The sequence below is a fragment of the Episyrphus balteatus genome, chromosome 2, assembly GCF_945859705.1.
Source record: "Episyrphus balteatus chromosome 2, idEpiBalt1.1, whole genome shotgun sequence".
Lineage (NCBI taxonomy): Eukaryota > Metazoa > Arthropoda > Insecta > Diptera > Syrphidae > Episyrphus > Episyrphus balteatus.
Genome location: NC_079135.1, coordinates 80,654,003 through 80,675,369, shown reverse-complemented (window position 1 = coordinate 80,675,369; position 21,367 = coordinate 80,654,003). Strand labels below are relative to the sequence as shown.

General features: G+C 29.9%; 2 protein-coding genes across 2 annotated transcripts in view; one reads left to right on the top strand and one right to left on the bottom strand.

Moving 5' to 3' along the window:
- Window positions 1–3,936: 3,936 nt before the first annotated feature.
- The window catches only part of LOC129910454 (uncharacterized protein C9orf85 homolog), a 189,238-nt gene continuing 171,807 nt past the window's right edge, over window positions 3,937–21,367 (top strand). The window contains exon 1 of the mRNA XM_055987855.1: window positions 3,937–3,947. The gene's annotated coding sequence lies outside the window, so the exon portion shown is untranslated. The remainder of the gene's footprint in view (window positions 3,948–21,367) is intronic.
- Window positions 18,091–19,888, bottom strand: LOC129910449 (UPF0746 protein DDB_G0281095-like). The gene is made up of 2 exons (XM_055987839.1): window positions 19,664–19,888; window positions 18,091–19,595 (listed from the first exon to the last, which is right to left on the bottom strand). The coding sequence occupies exons 1-2, from the start codon at window positions 19,785–19,787 to the stop codon at window positions 18,385–18,387; spliced, it is 1,335 nt and encodes a 444-aa protein (XP_055843814.1). The 5' UTR covers window positions 19,788–19,888; the 3' UTR covers window positions 18,091–18,384.

Sequence of the window (21,367 nt, the reverse complement as noted above, 5' to 3'; positions counted from 1 at the left end):
CACCCAGAATATGTGTACCTACTTACATTGGTAGATACTTCCTGTTTTCTGCATTGTACCTTTTACATCATTTAGATAGATTTGTATTGTCTCCCTTTATACAGGATGACGTAAATTACAATCATCAGTGCATTCATGCTCGATTATTATTATTGACATATTTAGCTATGTAAATTGTGTGTGCATTTTCGATTTCAAAGAAAATATTTTCACGAATGTAAAAAATGTATGAGGTTTCGAAATTAACGATGTTATTGTTGCCGCAGAACTTTTTTGTTAATAAAAACAAAATCAGACTCCAAGATTAGAAAAAAGGGCGTATGTGAATGCTTCAAAAATATTGAATTGTATGAGTATTGTATGAGTCTCAAAAACAGACTTTAGGACATCGTGAACATTTTATATTCTGTAACAATGACAATTGCATAGAATCCACTTTTTTAAAATTCCAACGATCATAAAATTGTTGAGTCCCTGAAGCACACCATTTTTTTTTTAACATAAACCATTGAAGATTTTTAAGAAACAAAAACTACAAGATAAAATAAACCAATGCAAAAAAATGTATTATTTTTTTAAAGAAAGAATTTGGATATTTTTTTCCATTAACACGTTTTAAATTTTGTATTAAAGACTAAAGTGTCAGAAGTCTCAGTTAGAAGCTGTTAAGAATTTCGATATCAATCAAACGTGTTTTAATATAAAATTTATTTAAATGATTTACGGAAAATTCATCGAAAAAGTCAGCAGGACTCGCCGAAAAATTGTCATTGAAAGAATTGTTATTCGAAGAATGTTATTCGAAGGGTCGGTTTTTCGATTAAGGACAATTTTTTCAATAGCTATTTAAACATCAGTTGGAGCAAAGATTATAGAATACATTTCTATATCTTTGGTTGGAGCTTATTCCTACGAATGAAGGTTTTCTAATCGACATTTTCTGCTTAAATATGTTTTAAAATTTTCAACGTATGTAAGATCAAATATGTTCCTACTTAATTTTAGGTTGTAATTTTTACTCACTTTAACAAAGGTTCTATAGAATAAGTAATGATTTCATGTGAAGAATAATTTTCAATGTTTATAGCAAAGCCAATATCAAAATTTTCAAAACTTAGTTAGTGAGTTAAAACTACTTAACCCAACATTTAAAATTTTTACAATAAAAACAATATAATTCAACACTGACTAAATGTCGGTGATAAAACTTTTTTTTGTAGACTTAGATATTTAATCTAGAATAGAGGGTTACTGTGGCGTATGTGTAACTTTTTTTTTATCTAAACAAAAATAATGTATTATTATCAAAAAGAACATGGTCAGAACTGGACCAAATTGAAATAAGACCATACTAGAAACCTTCAAATACAAAAATAATCATCAAAATCGGTCTTAACTTCTGAAATAACAAACGTATACAAAAAGAAAGGACAAGTGAAATTGAGAACCTCCTCTTTTTTTTTAAGTCGGTTAACATATCGATACCTTCCCATAAGAATGTATTAAGCAACATTTCTCAAATTACTCAGGAAACACATAAAACAAAATTATTCTGTGAGGAAATGTACCTATGGGCTGCACAGTTTTATTTTCGATCTAGTTTCATTTGTATACATGATAGAGTCATTTTCGAAAAAAATGTCGCTTAATACATTCTTACGGGAAGGTATCGATATTATGTTCTTGAATAAAAAGCAGTTTTAAGTTTACGTCGGATTTTAAAAAATCACTGTCATTACATAAAATTATTCTCGTTTTGACAGCAAGTATACCTACACATCGGCTGCGGAAAGCGAAATTTTTCTAACTCCATCATAGGATTTGTTAAAAACTTAGATACATTTTGCTTTTCGACAATGATATGAAGATCACCTGGTCTTAAGTTTAACTTTTCTTACTAATTTTAAATAAGTGTTTTGAAATCACTGCACTTTTTTGTTAAAAATGTTTTTTAAGTTACCTTAAATTTAAGATTAACGTTTATGATATACAATATTGGTTTTTAATTTCAATTAAATTTTGAATTTTTTCTCTTTTTCTTTTGTGTGCTTTCAATAAAATTGAAAATATATTTTTCAAATGTACATATGTATGTTATTTTATTGTATATGCTTAAAAATTATTCAAGCCTTTTCTGTTGCATTCAAATTAATTTGAAAAATGTACGATCGATTTCTTACTTCAAAGTATAATGAGTAAATGTATACCTACATAAATGTATAAGATACACAATTTTTTAAATAAAACAATCCTGTAAACAAAAGTTTGGAAATGGGAACTTTAATTTTTGTATCAATAATTTTAAATGGTAAGAAATAATAAATACATTATTAGGACCACTCGACGGCTTCATGAAGGGGCAAGTTCTTGAGACTAGTAGGTAACTCATAACCATTAAGTAACAGTTAGAGAAAAGTACCCCTGACAAAAATGTCTAGGTATTTGAGTTTTGAGTCTTGACTTATAAATCAAATAGGTAAGTATTTTGATCAGCTTTTCCAGTAATTTTTTTGCGCTCAGAAGGCAAAGCCCAATCTCAAAGAATCCAAGAAACTCCACTGTTAATTTAAATTCACTTCAAAAGTGATATATTTCGTGCATCAACATTAATTATAACAAAACTTAGAATAATGTTTTGAGCAATTTTTTCGAATTTCGGATTTCTTAGTGATTTTTTTTTAATTACATACCTGGTTTTTTTTAACCACCCCTGATTTAATATGAATACGAGTTACCAGAAAAAAAAAGAAGATAACACACAATTATAAGAATACCTACTTTCTCCCAAAAAATTTCATTTCAACATAAAAAAAAATCCGGAAAATTAGACTCCATTATTTTTATCTTTAAATCTTGCTATATTAGACTGTCAGTGTAAGTTCCATTTCTAATTTCTTTTCTACTGCAGTCAAAAAGGCATATATTTTTTTCACAAAAATTAAAACATAAAAGTGCACATTAAAATATCCCACTCAATGGGGATTATGCATATAAAAAGTAAAATTGAGGTTGAATTTTTTTGTTCGAATCAAAGATATTAGACATACGCAAGTTGTAAAGGGATTACAAGAAAAACAAAGTGTTTATTTTCAGCTTATTGAAGTTTATTAGGGGTTAAAAATAAGAAAAAAAAAGTCAATTTTATCTCCATTCTTATTTTTGTGTTAATTTCTTCTTTTTTTAATATACGTTGCATTAAATTTTTTTATAATATCCCAGGGAATCATCCCTGAATCTTATTAATATTTTTTTTTACACCAACACAAGGGACAAGAGATAGAAACATTTCAATATTAGATAAAAGAAATGCGTAGGCTGAGTGGAGGACTTTTTAATTTTCAATTTTAGTTTGTTTTTGTTTTTTTGTCTGGACCAATTACATGATTTTTACACAAAATAGGGAGAAAATCAAAAGACTTATTTAGGTAAAATAAATGTTTCGTTAGATACTATAAAAATATGTTCTTGATTCGGGAAACGAATACTTGAATATTGAGATATAAACGTCTGTTAAAAAGAATAAAGTTTGGAAATTAAGGTATCTAAGGTTTTATGAGTGTGGACTTTTGCGCTCATTTGGTAACAACAACAAAGTCATGAAGTCGACATCGTACAGTTAATTGTTATGTTCAAACTAAGTTTTTGATCTATGAAGGATAAAATCACCACACAAAAAAATAGAAATAAATTTAACTACCCTTAAAAGATACCTATTGTTACTCGTCGCAACTTAGTTTGATATCTATTTACCTACATTTGTAATCCATCTACTCTTAATATACTTTACTCATAAAGAATTCAAGCTGATTAATAATTAACTTGTTTTCATACAGAACTTAAATAGAGATAGGTACCGGATTAAGTATAAAAACAAACATTTTATTCATCCCAATAAACGAAAGCAAAAGACAATGGAACTTTTAAAAGAATGACAGATCTGTTTATTACCTATAGTTTAACAAAACAAAAGAGTGCACCTTCTCTAACAATAACAAAACACATCACAAAGTGTCAATTACCTACGCATTGAAACATTTTGTGAGTTTTTCTAGCAAATACATAAAGTAAGCTTCTATTCTTATCAACAGTTGCGTGTTGTTTTTGTATTACCTACATGTAAATTCCAAACGGACAGCAATACTGAAAAACACAGCTTTATCCTCTTTTACTAATTCCTATTGACTTTTTCAATAATATGCACCCTTTAGATTCAGTGCCGGATTAGCCTCAAGGCAAACTAGGCAGCTGCCTAGGGGCCCCACTTCAGCTAGGGGCCCCTCACCCTGACAACGAACAAACAAAATTTCTTGGAAAAGTATCTTCAATAAAAAACAGCATTACATTGTATTTGAAAAAATAAGAAAAAAGAACAACAAAAAAAAAGAAGAATAAAAAAACTTTTGCAAATCATAAAAACATTAGCCCCGTTCCATTGGAGGTGGTTAGTCATGAGTAGATCTAGTACCTACTATAAATAACACAATCTTCTACTCGCGGAGATAGGAATGTGTAGTTGTTGAACTAGATTTCTACTCACGAGTAAACTACCACCTTCAATATAACAGGGCTTTTGTATATATGTATGCATGTGTTTATAATGAATTATGACTCCCATCCCATCCTGAAGGGCCCAACCCAGCGATGCCAGATTGAGGGATTTTTTCCCGTTTTTTTCGGGATTTTTGATTAGGGAAAACGGAAAAATCAACCCAGAAAATGGGAATACAGTCAGCTCAAAATATATCACGTTTTAATAAAAAAGTTCTTTTTACAAAATCAAAATTCACCATATTTATATAACAAATTAAAAAAATACTTCTTCCCATGTGCTCTAACCTTAATATTTAAACTGTAAATCTCTTCTTAAAAAAAAATATTAATATTACTTGTGTATTCGAATATAATTCCAACGACATCGAACCACAGTTTAGTAACGAGATGGTGCCATTCAAGATCTTCATGTTGCAATCAGATACGTCAGAAAATGTGAGATTGTGCACGCAGAGAAGTAACTCAAACTAATATTAGATTTAATCAAATCACGGAATTGGTTTCTATATCATTTTTTATATAACTTTATTGTTAATAAATCTTACCTTTGTCATTTTTTGTTCATTTAAACAACAATGTAGCTATTCAATAAAAACGATACCAATCTCTTTTCCAAGATGGCGGCTGCTCCCGACCTCCTATCATCCAAACAAATTAACTTTTATGATAAGGACAACCTGTGTTTCGCATGAAAAAAATATTGTAACGTGAAAAAATCTGATTTCATGCCCATATTTTGACTAATTTGCCTGGGCTATAATAACACAGCCACACAAAAAAATATAAAAGTTCTGGTCTGGGGTTGCGACCAGGTTTTTCATATAGTTTTGGGGTCGCTGAAACCGAATCCGAAGTCCGTTTTGCCCCATCACGTCAGGTTTTCGAGATAACCTCAAAAAATGTCACGAAAACAAAAATTTTTTTTCTCTGATCTGGATGTGCGAATATGTTATTCATATAGTTTTTGGATCGCTGAATCCAGATTCGAAGTCAATTTTGCCCTATCACGTCAGGTTTCTGAGATATCCTCAAAAAAATGTCAAAACCAAAAAAACAAAATTTCTTATCTGGATTTGCGACTTGATTTTTCATATAGTTTTTGGGTTGCTTAAACCGAATCCGAAGTTTATTTTGCCGTATCACGTCAGGTTTTTGAAATATCCTCAAAAAATGTCTAAATTCAAAAAAAAAGTTCTTATCTGACATTTTTGAGGATATCTCAAAAACCTGACGTGATATGGCAAAATAGACTTCGGATTCGGTTTAAGCAACCTAAAAACTATATGAAAAACCTAGTCGCAACTCCAGATAAGAAATTTTGTTTTGTTGGTTTTGACATTTTTTTGAGGATATCTCAGAAACCTGACGTGATAGGGCAAAATTGACTTTGAATCTGGATTCAGCGATCCAAACTATATGATTAACATATTCGCACATCCAGATCAGAGAAAAAAAATTTTTGTTTTCGTGACATTTTTTGAGGTTATCTCGAAAACCTGACGTGATGGGGCAAAACGGACTTCGGATTCGGTTTCAGCGACCCCAAAACTATATGAAAAACCTGGTCGCAACCCCAGACCAGAGCTTTTATATTTTTTTGCGTGGCTGTGTAATTGAATCAAAATTAAAACTTTTTGGTATGATTTCTCTCTCCAGTTTTATAATGAAACCGTAATGCCGACTTATCACGAGTCGATTTTCGCCGAGCGGCGAAGCTTTTCGGCGTCAGTCGAGTCGTGTGAAGGTAAGCCGCACGCGACTAAAGTGATAATCCCCATACTAGAGTCCTAGTCGACTTTAGCCGTGAGACATACATGTGGCTAAAACCGACTCGTGAAAAGTCGGCATATTAATATTTTCTAATAACTTATCGTTAATCGAAGTTATCTGTGAAGCAACTTGATTGCTTTAATGTTGAAATATCGCTGCAATATTTATTATAGTTATTACAAAACTTTTAGTTTACGTTTATAAAATGACATGATAGGACACAGATTATAGCCGATTAGTCTTTAGTAAGTTACCTACACAAATTTCTAACTTAACTTAAAAAGAGCTTATGATATTGAAAAACCATCGGAAAAGGGCCCAAAAATGACTGTGCCTTGGGGCCCATGACATGGTTAATCCGGCACTGTTTAGATTTTATAAGCTTAAAACTGAAAATATCCGAAAATTTAGAGATTTTTCGCCTATTACACCAGTTAGCCCAGGTTTTTCGAAACTGCAAAATTGGTTTTATACTATTGTTATACAGGGTGGTCCGGAATAAGATAGATATTGTAGGACAATTTTTTTCTAAGAGTATAACCATGAATCAAATTTTCTAATCTAACGTTCTGTTTTCAAAGTTATGATTAAAAAAAAAAAACAAACGATTACTCATGTTAATGAGAATTAATTTCTCTGTTAAAAATAGTAGTAGAAACTTGATAAAAGGTCTTTTTTTAAATAAAATAAATACCTAATAAAATCTTTTATAAGATATTTGACATGAATCACTTTTGACAAAAAAGAGACAAATTATATTCTTCAATGTAATGCATAAATTTATAATAGTGTAATGCCAATCAAATAATATTTCATTAAAAAAAAAATATTACCTCCGAAAAATAAATCGGTTTTTTAAAAGAAAAAATACAGGGCAGATAAAATCTAATGCCTTGTTCGATTTCAATAGTCAAAAAGTTTTTTTTATAGAAATCAAAATATATTTTTCTAATGATTTTTTGTGTGCTGAGCTCGAATCCGAAGTCAGAAAAATACTATCACATCACGTTTTTGAGATATTACCATGCCAAAACATCACAAAAATAGTGTTTTGGACGTTCAAAATTCAATATCTCAAAAACTTTGCACGTTAGAGCTATTCTATGCTAGATTCAAAGTAAGAAAGTCAAAGGCCATTAGAAAAATATAATTTGGTTTCTATGGAAAATTATTTCTCGCCAATATTACTGTCATTTAGGGAAAAATCGATCTTAAAAATCATTTTTTTGTTTTTTTTTCAACTTTTCTCAATATTTTCTAAAACAAAAGTATAGTTTTTCCACATAATCTTAAAAAATAGGTTTTAATCTAAATAATTGCATTCCAAACTTTTAAAAAATAAAAAATTTTTTCGGTAACTATTTTGTTTGAAAAATAGGCTATTTTTTCACATTAAATTCGTCAAAAAACCAAAAATTAACTTTTTGCTCAAAAAATATTTTCAATAGATAGAAAATATAACAAAGTAATTAAAATCCAACCATTTTTGTAAAAGATACAAATAAAAAAATTGTATTTTTGCTTTTTTTCAATATTTTGAGGTTATATAAAAAAATGATTTGAGTAAATGTTGTAGACACTTTTACGATCTACAACGTTTACTTTTAACTTTTTTCAATAGGAGGTCTACTTTTGAGAGAAATCGTAAAAAAAACAACGATTTTTGACACCCACCCCACTTTATCGCCCACCCACCCCCTTTCCCCCAATTTGTTTGTGGGCAATTTATTTTTCCCCTTTCATACACCATTTATCCTACATTTTCCCACCACCCTTATGCTTCTAATAATTTTTTCAACTTTTGCCCTCTGAAAACCGGATTGGCACTGGTCTAATAGTAAAAAAATAAATAGCGATTCAATCTGACTTCCATGTTTTATTGCTCATTATGCTTTTTTTCGATGTCGACTTTTTAATAAGATATCTGATTGGAATTGTGGCAATTTTCCTTCTTTTTAAAATTTGCGTATTCTCAAATAGCTCTTTTCTAGTTTAAAAAGATAACAAGACTAGTTCATATTCCCTTGATGGGTTATTGAATTATATTTTTGTTTTCAACAGATTGCTTTTAAAGTAATATCCCTCTTAAGAGACGAAAAATAAGGAAAATATCTGTTGTTGATGCTTTACGAATATGAAACACTTTAACCAAATTTTCTAATCTGGAAACTTATCTAAAATGTAATTTAAAATCTTTATAAAAGACTCCAAGACTACTTAAATAATTGATTAACCTTACCTACTTTAACTACTACTACTCATCCGTATATATGATACAAAATGCTCCTAAAATTGCCCAGTTGTTCTAATTATAATTTGGCATAATATTCATTCATATTTAATTGCAACCATCAAGGATCACATCTTTCATGGGTACATTATTCATTGTTAACAATGTTAACCCTTTTAATGAATGATTTTCCATAACGATGGTTATCTCTGTGACCTTAGATAAGGGTGTTGAGCTGGTATCTCTTTTTTTTACAAACAATGCAAATCAAGGGTTAGTCGGTCAGATTCTAATAAAATTCCAAACACATAAAGAAAGTTTTTAAAAGGGATGGTGTTTTTTAAGTGATGGTGAATGGTTTAAAAATAACAAATATGTTCGCATTTATCATTTCAAAAACTTTAAACACATTTAAACCAAAATTTTTTTGATATCCCGAAAAGAATCATATTAATTTTAAATAAACCTAAACAAATGCTCGTTTAACAAAATCTTTAGTATTTACAGAGATTGGATACAAATCAAGGCAATATGTAGTACAATAAAAGGTACATTTATAACCCTTTCGGTACCAGCGTTACTCTCATGTATCTTTTAAAATTCGTAAAAAATGTTCCATTAAATATTTTTTTAGGTTTCGATGGCTTAATTGAAAGATAATAATGGATTATTACAAAAAGTTAGTCAAATATCATAGTTTTAATTTTTTTTTTATCGAAAAAGGGACTGAAATCCACATTTTTTGTTTTTTTTTTTTTTATATACCTATGGTCATAATTTTGAAAAAAAGATATAAAAAATTTTAATCCAGAAAGTGTTTTGTGTTTTGGCTTAGAAGAAGTAGCATACATTATTGTTCTATAAAAAGTTATTTTCTCAGTTGTCCGACTTTTTTTGGTGGTCATAGGCAGTGTATGTCACTTACCTGTTAAATGAGAATAACACATTAGTTTTGCTATTTATTATTTTGGAACATAACTTTTTGCTATTCATATTTCTTAGTTGTGATGTTTTTGACACGATAATACTGAAAAAAACATTTTTTAATATTGATTTTCATAGCTTGGGTTTGAAAGGGATAAACAGTGAAATAACTAATGTCGTTTTCTTTCACTCTATTAAGGAGTACTCTAAATTTTTACTCCTTTTTCTGGAGTGAAAGAACATAATAAGGGTAATTATTTTTTATGTAATTGTGTGTGTGACAATGCAAAAATGGATAATTTCCTTGAAAAAAATAGTGATAACAGGCCTAGGGAAAACATCTTATGAATTGAAAAGAAAAGTTAATATTAATAACATTTGAAGCATAATACACGAAGACGGAAGGCGCAGAAATCATTTATTTATTCAACACGTTAAATACTAACGCAGCAATCTCTTATTCTATAACATTATGTACATTAAATATACTTATAAATACTTAAATCCATTTTATAAATTTAATTGTAATGGATGAAGAACATATTCTTAAAATTTTGCGATTTTACATTAACATTTATTGATTGAATTAAGAAATAGTTTTTATTGAAGATATTTATCAAAATATTGAGAGGACTATTGGCCCCATAGTTGGATCTACTAAAAATATTACAAAGAGGCATTTGCCTTCTTAAGCTAGAACGACTAACACTAAAACTCAATCTACACAGAATCGATGAAGCCGTAACTGTTCCGCCAACAATTCCCACCATAAAACAGAATTGCAAGTACTCTCGATGACTTAAAAGAGATGGAAGATTTAGGGCGATTTTGTTCACTATTGCTCAATTTGAAGCAAACTCTCAAGTTAACAAACTTGAGAGTTGACTCAAACTCGAGAGTTAAAACAAAAGTTGAGATTTTATTTTGTTCACTATTTTTTTCTTAACTCTTGAGTTTAAAAAAACAAAAGTTGGCTAACTTTTAGTTTTTAAAATATCCCTGGGATATTTGTGACAACAAACAAAAATATTGACAGTTTATAATCATATTTTGAATGTTTTACGTCATCGGTTAGAATTTTATTAAAGTTTGTGTAATATTTTGCATTGCTAGTGTTCAAAATGACGAATTTTTCAAAAGTCTAAAATCCAAATCAAATTAATTTCAGCATTCGAATTCATGGTTAATTTAAAAAAAAAAAAATATAAAATGCGTAATAACTGAACTGAAGTAAATGTAATTGGATGGAAGTGAAAACATTTTAGCGTCCGCCTCTTAAACAGAAATTTTTATCAAAAAATCATCAAAGAAAACCTGAAAAATTCCTTATTGCATCGATCGATACCACCAGAAAATATTGTATATTTGTATATTTTCGTGAATAGAATGTTTTTATTTAAAGTTTTTTTTTTATTGAAATACATAAGAAAATATATAATGCAATTCTCTCAATTTTTTAAAAATTGTTTTGGTTTTTGTTTTGTTTAAAAAAGAATGTTTATGAATTTGCTCTTAAAATTAGCGGCGCAACATTTGTATCGATTTCTCTTAAAAGAATAGGCCTATTTTTCGAAACTTCGTTACTTTGGAACATTAATTTTGTTTTCACAATAACAGCAAAATTAGATTTTGACAGGAAAATTAAAAAAAAAAAAAAAAATAATTTTGAAGCAAAATCTCAAGTTTGGTTGGCAAACTTCTACTTTTTCCGGAAGTTGAGAAAACCGAAAGTTTATCAACTCTCGAGTTTAAAATCGAAAGTTAAAAACGTCAACTTTGCGTGAACAAAACAAAATTCAGAAGTTGAAGATAAAAATCCCCAAGTTATGTTCAACTTCTAGTGAACAAAATCACCCTTATTAGTTGAAGTCTATGTGAATAAGGTGGCAAATCAATCCTACTAGACCAGGGAAGAAAACGTAAACAAAATCTCATAAATCTTCTTTGAACACATTCTATTCTGTTGACATGAACCGCGTAATATGGGGCCCATACAATACAACCGCATTCCAGAATAGACCTAACAAATGAAACATACAGAATTTTAAGCACATAAGGATCACGAAAGTCACGAGCAAATCTTTTAATGAAACCAAGCATCTGATTAGCTTTTTTTATAATATAATTGTAATGGTTAGTGAATGAAAGTTTTGAATCCAATACCACACCGAGGTCAGAGAAACTTGAAAGACTACATAATTGAGACGTGTTCAACAAATAAGTATATGACAGGACATTGTGTTTGCGTGTAAAACGCATTATTTTACACTTGTCAATATTTAAAGACAGACGATTAGTATTGCACCATTCCCAGAATTTTTGAAGATCTTCTTGTAGAAGTTCACAGTCAGCTACTGAGTCAATTTTTCGAAATATTTTCACGTCATCGGCATAAATTAAAGACATAGAGTTACTTAAAACAGAAGGAAGATCATTAATAATTAAGACAAACAATAAAGAACCAAGGTGACTACCTTGAGGTACACCCGAATTAACTTTAAACCATTGGGAACATTCATCTTCCAATTTCCTTTTCAATTTCGTTTCGGTGCGTCACGCGCTTCTACACTTATTATTTTTTTGAAGACGCAAATTTGACAGTTATTTTCTTTGGTTTTATTTTGTTCTTGTTTTCGTATGACGTTTTCTACAGGAAGACGTAGACGCACGAGGTGCACATAAGAACAAGAGAGAGAGATAAAGATCGATTTCTAATTTCTCTTATGTGCATATTGTGCGTCTACGTCTTCGTGTAGAAGCAGACTATGTATTTTAATTCCAAAAAAAACACCAAAATATACAAAAAAAACGTGAGGGGTCTATGTGCAACGAAAACTTTTGAATAAATTAAAAACGTTATTATACACGCAAATAATAAACAACCGACGAAGCAGATTCCGCAACCGGCGAAATAAAATAAAGCAGAACAGCAAAAAAAAGAACAAGATCAAAGAGAAACGTCAAAAAGAGTCACAAAATTTTTTACAGGAGACTCACGGTAGTGAGTATTTCTCCTTTGCTCTTATGTGCGTCTCTTGCTTTGCGTCTTCGTGTAGAAGCGGACTTAGTTTAACTTTTGGGTATATTTTTCATTATGCTTCTGATCGGTTTTTTCAGCCTAATTGACACACTCCCTTAGTTTGATTTTATAATTGTAAAATAAAAATATCCCATCAACGCAGAAAAAAATGGGATTTTTTTGTTATATGGCACAGGATTTTTTTTTTATTGATGAAGAACACTGGCGGAATATTTTTTTTATTCGGTTTTCAATTTCATACTATAAAAAGTGAAGAATTAACGAAAAAATGGAAGAAATATGTCTGGCGGAATATAATACAGTAGAAAATATATTCATAATGGTTGTTTTCTGTTAATAACAAAAGAGTTTGAAATAAAAACATTTCGCATTTTTCAATTTTCAAACAAAATTTTAAAATGTCAAACTTCCAATTCATAAGTGTGTGTGCAAGTGCGTGTGCAAATCTGTGTAAATCTGACTAAAAATGTGGAGTAAATCCGGGGTACTCCGTAGTACTAAAATTACTCCGGAGTAATTTTTTTTTTACACTTTTGTGGCGTCAAAGAACACGAAACCTTCAAAAGTGCAAAAATAAGTACTAAAAGGGTACTCTCATTGGAGTGAAAGAAAACGACATAAAATACATAAGAAGGGTTTTGTAGAGATTTGAAAAATAAAAGAGACTTTTGATTAAATGAATCTGTTTTAAATGGGGGAGGGGCATTATGTAAAAACAATTTTTTTAATTGGGGTTTTGCATTCACAATCTTAGTTTAGATTATTGTCGACTTGATTTTTTACGACGAAAATTAAAATGTTTGACAAATTGCTTTATTTTCGAGTTATAGCGTTTTCGTTTGGTCGTCCGGGACTGTCCGGAATTCTCCCGAACGATTCTGAAACTGATCGTTTGGCACTCAATGACAGTTCTAATTCTGAAAAGAAGAGAAAATCGATTCCGAATTTTGAGGCAGAATCAAAACCAGAATCACGCACACATGTTCACACTTAAGACGTCAAAGTAATGAAATGTCATTCTTTGTTGTTCATTTCTCAATTTTAAGATTTTTAACTATGCACAAACTTTAAACTATATAATAAAATAATGTGAAGAAAACAAAACAAAAATAGATAACTTAATGATAATAAAAAAAATAAACAAAACAAAACTTTCATCAGACGTTCGCATTTGATGTTTCACAAATACAAAGACACCCAAACTTCAGAATCAAAAAAAAGTATCCAACTCTGATCGTTTGGCATTCCGGATCGGACAGTCCCGGACGCTTCTAAGAATTCCCAAACGAAAACGCTATTAGTTGATAACAATAATCTTCAGGTTGTCATGTTTGTGTCGTCGCTGGAAAACGGGTAGGTACAACTAAAAAAAATCATTCTTTAAGATTCATATGTAATGTATATACCGATTTATTTCAACAGGAACGATTTAAGAATATTTCAAATTCATTCCCAATTTGTTTTTTTTTTTATGTCTTGAACAATAGCATTTGGTTAAAAATAAAAGTTTATAACTTAAATTTAAATTTGAAAAATTTTTTGTATACAAATATGGTAAATGTGAATTAAAGAAGTAAATAGTAAAAAAAATATTTTAAAAAATAATTCTATTTTAGAAAAATAGAAATAGAGTTGGTATGCCATTTAATATAGTAATTGAAGAGTTGAGAATGAGAAGGAGCTGAGATACATTTAGGTAAACGTCGCGTGCGTCGTTTAAAGTTTTTGGTTTATAACTTTTTGTTTAATTAATCATTTTTATTAAAAAAACAAAACCGACTTCTGTGGATCGAAACTTGGAATTATGATTTTCTCATGGATTCTATAGTCTGAACTGGACGAAATTGAAATGGGACTATGCTGCAGGCACCAGCTTTAATATGAAAAGAATTATCAAAATTGGTTCAACCTGTTCAAAATTATGAAGTAACATAAAAAAAAAAACTAAACTAAAAAATACAGACAAATTGATAACCTCCTTTTTTTGGAAATCTGTTTAAAAAAATATAGGCCAATTGATAACCTGGTAACCTGGATTGATAATTTGGTAAATGTATATGAAAAACATAAAAAAAATTAAAATTTCATTTTCAAATAAAAAAAACAAGAACGGTTTTTTAAAAAACTATTTTGGGTATGCCATTTTGTAAGAACTATTGATGAAACCCTCAAAACAAAGTTTCCAAAAAATTCAATGTCCCGTTTTCGAAAATTTGATTTAAAAAAAAAAAAATCTCAACATTTTTTTTAAATCCAAGTGATTTTTTTTTTTTAATTTTGTTTTTGATTTATATTAAAATGATGTTATAAATGCTTCGGATTTTCGAAAAAAAAATGCAGTTAATGATAAACCTTGTTTTAAAACTGACACATGATTTTTTTAACAAAAGTAAAAACTAACGAAACGATTTGAAATTTAAATTATGAGGGTTGGAGCATGCCTTTTGTTATCGATTTTGCCTTTGAATCCGGAAGCGATTTTTTTTTTCTTTTTAGAGGACAACTGTCAATGAACAATCAACCCAAACGAATCATTTGAGGATTATTTAGAACTACTCCGGACAGTTCCGGGACAACAAACAAAAAATGATCAACTTGATTTTATATCACGATTTATAATAACTGCACCTTCCTGTTATTGCTGTTATTTTTCATTAAGGAAGGAAAGAGTTATGCCAATTTCTCTCACTCCACTGGAACAGAAATTGGAGTAGATATTTGTTTACATTAATTTGTGTGTATCTGATTTTCTATAAATACAAAAAATACAATAGCCGAACGAATATCTTAACTCGTTCCTCCGTTTAAAGTGCAAATAAATAAAAACAAAAAAGATAATGGAAAGGTCTTACTGTCTTTTTCTTGAATATTTGTTTTGTTGCTTTTCGTATTATTGAAATTAAATTAAAGTTTTCTGAGTATGTTTATAAAATTATTTATTTTTAACGAAATAACCTTAAATAAATTAACCTATATGATCTATTAACACAAATGTGAATAAAAACTATCATGAAATATAATTACAAAAAGTAAGTTTTCATGGAAGGTTCACCCTTCCTTATAAAATATACCTAAACTATAATATAGCAACTAAGATTGGCATTTGAAAATTTTGTATTCATAAAATAGACAGCTCTTATGTATGTATATTTGTACATATCGCTCATTTACTTAAAAACTGTTATTATCAAAATAATCTTGATTTTTCAGAAAAAAATTTTAAATTAAGTGTCAACCTATTTTTGTATGTAAAAAGTAAGTTTCTGCATCGAAATTAAATTCCCTCTTTGTCAGTTTTTAAAGCTAAGAAATGACGTTCTGTAGGATTAAAGATTACTTTATGCCAATAGGACCTGCATTAATAACTCAAAATTCATGATTTTTGAATTATGACAGTACTTAAGTAAATGAGCGGTATGTATGTTCAGTTTCAGTCTGAGTTGAAGCAGATCCATATATATTATGTACACTCCGCTTCAACTGAATAAGCACACAAAATTTCAAAGGTATTTTGTGTATTTTTTCCTAAGATTGAGCTTTAATGTGTCATTTGATGATGTTTACCGTTAGCTTGTGATGTTGTGAAAACAAATCGGAAAGAATAATTCACAAAGTACCGCTATTTTTTTTCGTGTTCTCTTACAAAGCGTCCCATATGGAAAAATGCAGTTTTTTTTTGCGTCAACTGAATAGACACACGGTCTTTCAAGGTCAATATCTTCGTTGTTTATGAGAGTTTTGAGGTGATTGGCATACCAAATCAAAGGTTGAATTGTTCTCAATAAGATTTTGTCATTTAATTAAAATTTAAAAAAAAGTAATAGATTAAAAGCTTTGAATACTGTCGACAGAGCTAAAATTAATTTGTTAACGGAACAAGTACTGACCGGGTCTACTATAGCTACCAAAGTTGATCGGAGTTTTAGTGTGTTGCCTATTCGTACCTCCGAAATAAAAGTTTGTACAGGAAAAATATGAATTGAGGTAAAAAACGGCAAAAATAGCAGTTAATCGACGAGAAATTTTTAGATCTGCCTCCAATTCATTTGATTCTGGGGCAAAAATCAAACAAAAAGCTGGTGTTTCTGCAAGTGTTTCAACACTCCGCAGAGTAATTAACAGCACAGATCATTTTAACCCATTAAAAGTCCAAAAGAAACCACCTTTAAACAAGAAACAAAAAGGTATTCGTTTAGAATTTTCTAGACTCCATATGAGCTGGAAAAATGAGTGACGCAAAGTGGTTTTTCTCATTTGAAAAAGTTCAATTTTGATGGGCCCGATGACTTCAATTATGAATACATGAAAATTGAACTTTTTTAAATGAGAAAAACCACTTTGCGTCACTCATTTTTCCAGCTCATATGGAGTCTAGAAAATTCTAAACGAATACCTTTTTGTTTCTTGTTTAAAGGTGGTTTCTTTTGGACTTTTAATGGGTTAAAATGATCTGTGCTGTTAATTACTCTGCGGAGTGTTGAAACACTTGCAGAAACACCAGCTTTTTGTTTGATTTTTGCCCCAGAATCAAATGAATTGGAGGCAGATCTAAAAATTTCTCGTCGATTAACTGCTATTTTTGCCGTTTTTTACCTCAATTCATATTTTTCCTGTACAAACTTTTATTTCGGAGGTACGAATAGGCAACACACTAAAACTCCGATCAATTTTGGTAGCTACAGTAGACCCGGTCAGTACTTGTTCCGTTAACAAATTAATTTTAGCTCTGTCGACAGTATTCAAAGCTTTTAATCTAGTACTTTTTTTTAAATTTTAATTAAATGACAAAATCTTATTGAGAACATTTCAACCTTTGATTTGGTATGCCAATCACCTCAAAATTCTCATAAACAACGAAGATATTGACCTTGAAAGACCGTGTGTCTATTCAGTTGACGCAAAAAAAAACTGCATTTTTCCATATGGGACGCTTTGTAAGAGAACACGAAAAAAAATAGCGGTACTTTGTGAATTATTCTTTCCGATTTGTTTTCACAACATCACAAGCTAACGGTAAACATCATCAAATGACACATTAAAGCTCAATCTTAGGATAAAATACACAAAATACCTTTGAAATTTTGTGTGCTTATTCAGTTGAAGCGGAGTGTATATCTGCGGAGAACTAAAGTGGTAGCCTATTGATAATTTCACAATCAATAGGCGTTTTTCTTTTTAAACTCCAAGCTTTTTTTGCTTTTTTTTTAGCTAGTGCATTCTCTAATATGGTTTATCTTCCAGAAAAAAGAAGGCGTATTTTTGTGATAACTCGGTATTTCACTGAGTAAACATTTTATACTGTAAACAGGAAACAATTACATACTTTCATTTATTAGCTGCGTTCCTTTGGAAACATTTATCAACTGCTTAGTACTTAAAGCAGCTTTGAACTACTTTTTCAAAAGAGAATTAGAAGTTGAAAGCAACTTTAAATACTAAGCACTAGATAAATGTATCCAAAGGAACGCAAATATTATATTATTAAATCATTTGTTGTTGACGAGTCAAAAATGTATAAATTTAGAAAAAAAAATCTCTGTAAAAAAAAATATATTTTTTTTTTAAATATTCGGTGTCCATAATTTAAGAGGTGTCCCAAACTAGTGATAAGAAAAGGCAAAAAAAGGTACCGACAGCATCTAAATAAATGGGAGAGCTCAGAGGGCAGTCACCAGGGGGAGATTGATAAGCTCAGATTCTGCTCAGAACTATAATAGAAAAACGCCTAACACTAAAGAAGCAAGGCGTTAAGTCATTGTCCATTGTAACAAAAGAAATGGTACTTAAGTTTCTAATACAAGCTTCTCAAGTGTCAGTGGCTGCAACCTAGCCCTAAGTCTATATCTTGTTAAAACTAGATTATAAATTATCATGTAAAAAGTAAATTCATTATTTCCCTCTTCGTCGCCTTCTTTTTATCAGGATGCATTTGTCGTAACGTCGCTGTAACAAGTTCACCAAAAATAGTATCTTCACATCTATAGGTTTCAGTTTTTTGAATTGGAATAGGTTTTTTTTGTGTTACTTCTACAGGTTTTGTGGGCTCACGAGTAGTTTCATTTTTACAAGGGCTTTGTCGATCTAAGGTTTTTGTAGCAACTTCAAATTTGTCAACAGTTTTTTCTTTAGGATCTTCTTTTTTAATTAATTTCTGAATATCCCCAGAAACAGTTTTTTCTGACGATGGTTTTATTGACGGTGAATTCGCTGTTGCTAAATAACTTGAATCGGATTTCTGTTGCGTTGTAACAAACTTTTCAACTTCTTGCTGCTTTGGCTTATTGTTTGGAGTTTTTTCTTTTCGTGATGATTTAACCAACATTTTTGTATCTTGTTGTTTTGGTTTAGGGTTTTGATTAGTTTTTACTTTAACCTGTGACTCTGTGGCATCTACCACCATTTCTTGTTCCTCGGGTTTAATGTTCATAGTTATTTCCCTTTCCTCATGTGACTGAGAAGCCTCTGTTACAATTTCTACTTCATGTTGATTTGATTCAATATTTTGAATTACTTCCTCTTCTTCTTGTGAATGTAAAGTGTCTACAAACATTTCCACATCTTGCTGCTCTGACTCAATAGTCGGAGTTGTCTCTTCTTCTTCCTCTTGGGATTGTGAATTGTCCACCAACATTTCCACTTCTTGTTGAATTGTTTTAATGTTTGAATGAATTTCTTCTTCTTCCTCTTCCTCTTCCTGACCCTGTGAAGTATTTGAATACTCATCAATATAAATTGGTTCAACATAAACATTATGAGTAGCAGCTTCTTCCGAGCCACTAAATGGAATTTGTGCCAATTCCCTATGACTTTCATCATCAAGTTCTAATTCAATAAATTCACTTGTCTCTTCATCGTCACTTGCATCTTCAATATCTTTTCGAGTTATATTAAACTCTGGTTCAGTTCTATATTGATCATTTTCTTTGGAATACATTTCAAAAGCTTCCAAATTGATGTGATTTGTTAGAAAGGACATTTCGGCAAAATATTTAAATGCAGTTCGGTTTCCTTTTAAAACTGAAGAATATTCTTCTATGAATTTAGCTCGTAGAAGATGCCATCGACTTTTAACCAAAACAACTGCAGATAATACAGTTTGTTAAATATATTATAATAAATAAGAATTAAATATTTTTTTGTTCATTTACCATCAGTTTTTAAAATATCAGCAATTTCTTTCCATGTAATTGCGCGGGCAGAAAAATTATTACATTTTGTATATAATATAGGTCTTCTTTGGACAAGTTCTATGATTTTTAAATTTGTGTCCATTTTTGCATTAAATTGATGCAGTTTTTTAGATTATGTGGAAATTAAAAACCAAATTTAAAATAAATTAAATTTTTTTCAAAATTTGTTCTAAACAAACAAAAGTAAAATGAAGTTGAAGTGAAGTTCAAAAGTCAAACGGCAGCCGAATGTCATAAACAAAATGGAATGGAACATTGTCAAAATGGAAAATATAAAATTAACCAGCATATTACATGTGCATTTTCTGTGGTGCAGTTATTTTTATTAGTATAAATAAACTTTATTATTTAAGGTATAGTGCACATCTGAGGGAAAAATAAATTCTCGTATGGACTTCCAAATCAACAGTGGGAACACAATCGAAAATTTAAAGGAATTCTCAAATTATAAAATAAAAAAAAAAACTAAAATCACAACGATAGTGATAATGAAGCTAATTTTTTGTCATACCTATTTTTATAGCCCAAATGAAATAATTTTGCAAATTATCTCATTTCGAATGTCAAACTGTATATAGAAAAAAAATTTTATTTGAAATCTGATCTGACATAATTTGCGAAATTATCTCATTTGGGCTGTAGTGCAAACAGGTTATTAGACTTGACCACATCGTAAAAGAATGCGGTAGCTGGCTGTATGGATAATATGAAAAAAATTCCATGTTCCAGGATCAATATTCAGGTTTGTATTTTTTTTCATACAGTTACCCGTACCGCTATCGCATACCTTTTCCGATGTGGCCAAGCCTTTATGCAACAGAATCATGTGGTGAAAGTAGTATATATTTTGAACTGTCAAATCCATACAAAATTTTGACACATTTACCACTTTACCACACCCAACTAACATTTCAGCTTCTGTTAAGGTATTACAAAAGCTACATTTCAGCTTCTTTTAAACTTTAGTAAGGTTGTTGGGCATGGAAAAAGGAGAACGTTATACAAGTTTGACCCTCTATAAGAAGTTTAAACGAAGCTTTACCGAAGCTCTACCGAAGCTTTGAGATTTGACAGATACCTTCGGAAGAGCTTGTATAGCTCTTTAATACATGTCTTATCGAAATTAAAAAAAAAAAAAAAAACAACTACAAAAACAAAAAAGAATTCTTTTTTAACTGGTTTTTATTTTATTTTAAATCATGAATTTTATCTTTTGACCTGAAATTATATATATTATTCCATTACTTTTAAGTATATCTATTGATAATAATTTTAAAAGTATATAATTTTTTTTACCACACCCAGGAATCGAACTTCGTACCTACTTGGTGGCAGTCCGCCACTCAACCCACTCGGCCATCCTAGTATATTCATTAATGAAATCAAAAACTTAATCAGTTCAAATAGTAGAAATGTCAAAAAAAATGTCTGAACTAAATTATTCAATGTCAAAACCAAAAAATGTTCGAGCTAGATTTTGCAATATCAAAACCAAAAATCAAATACTAAACTTGGTAATTTCTGTAAAGCTCCTATAAACTCACTAAGAAGGCTTTTCCGAAAACAAACTTTTTTCGTTTAAGTTTCTTTAGCAGTATTAAAACAACTTATTAAAAGTTGTTAAACAAGTTCGAACTTTTATAAGCAATTAAATTCTGAAGC

Coding starts and splice junctions, on each gene's coding strand:
- LOC129910449 (XM_055987839.1), bottom strand. CDS start 19,787: ATGGACACAAATTTAAAAATCATAGAACTTGTCCAAAGAAGACCTATA. Junction 19,596..19,663: donor TGATATTTTAAAAACTGATG/GTAAATGAACAA, acceptor TATTATCTGCAG/TTGTTTTGGTTAAAAGTCGA.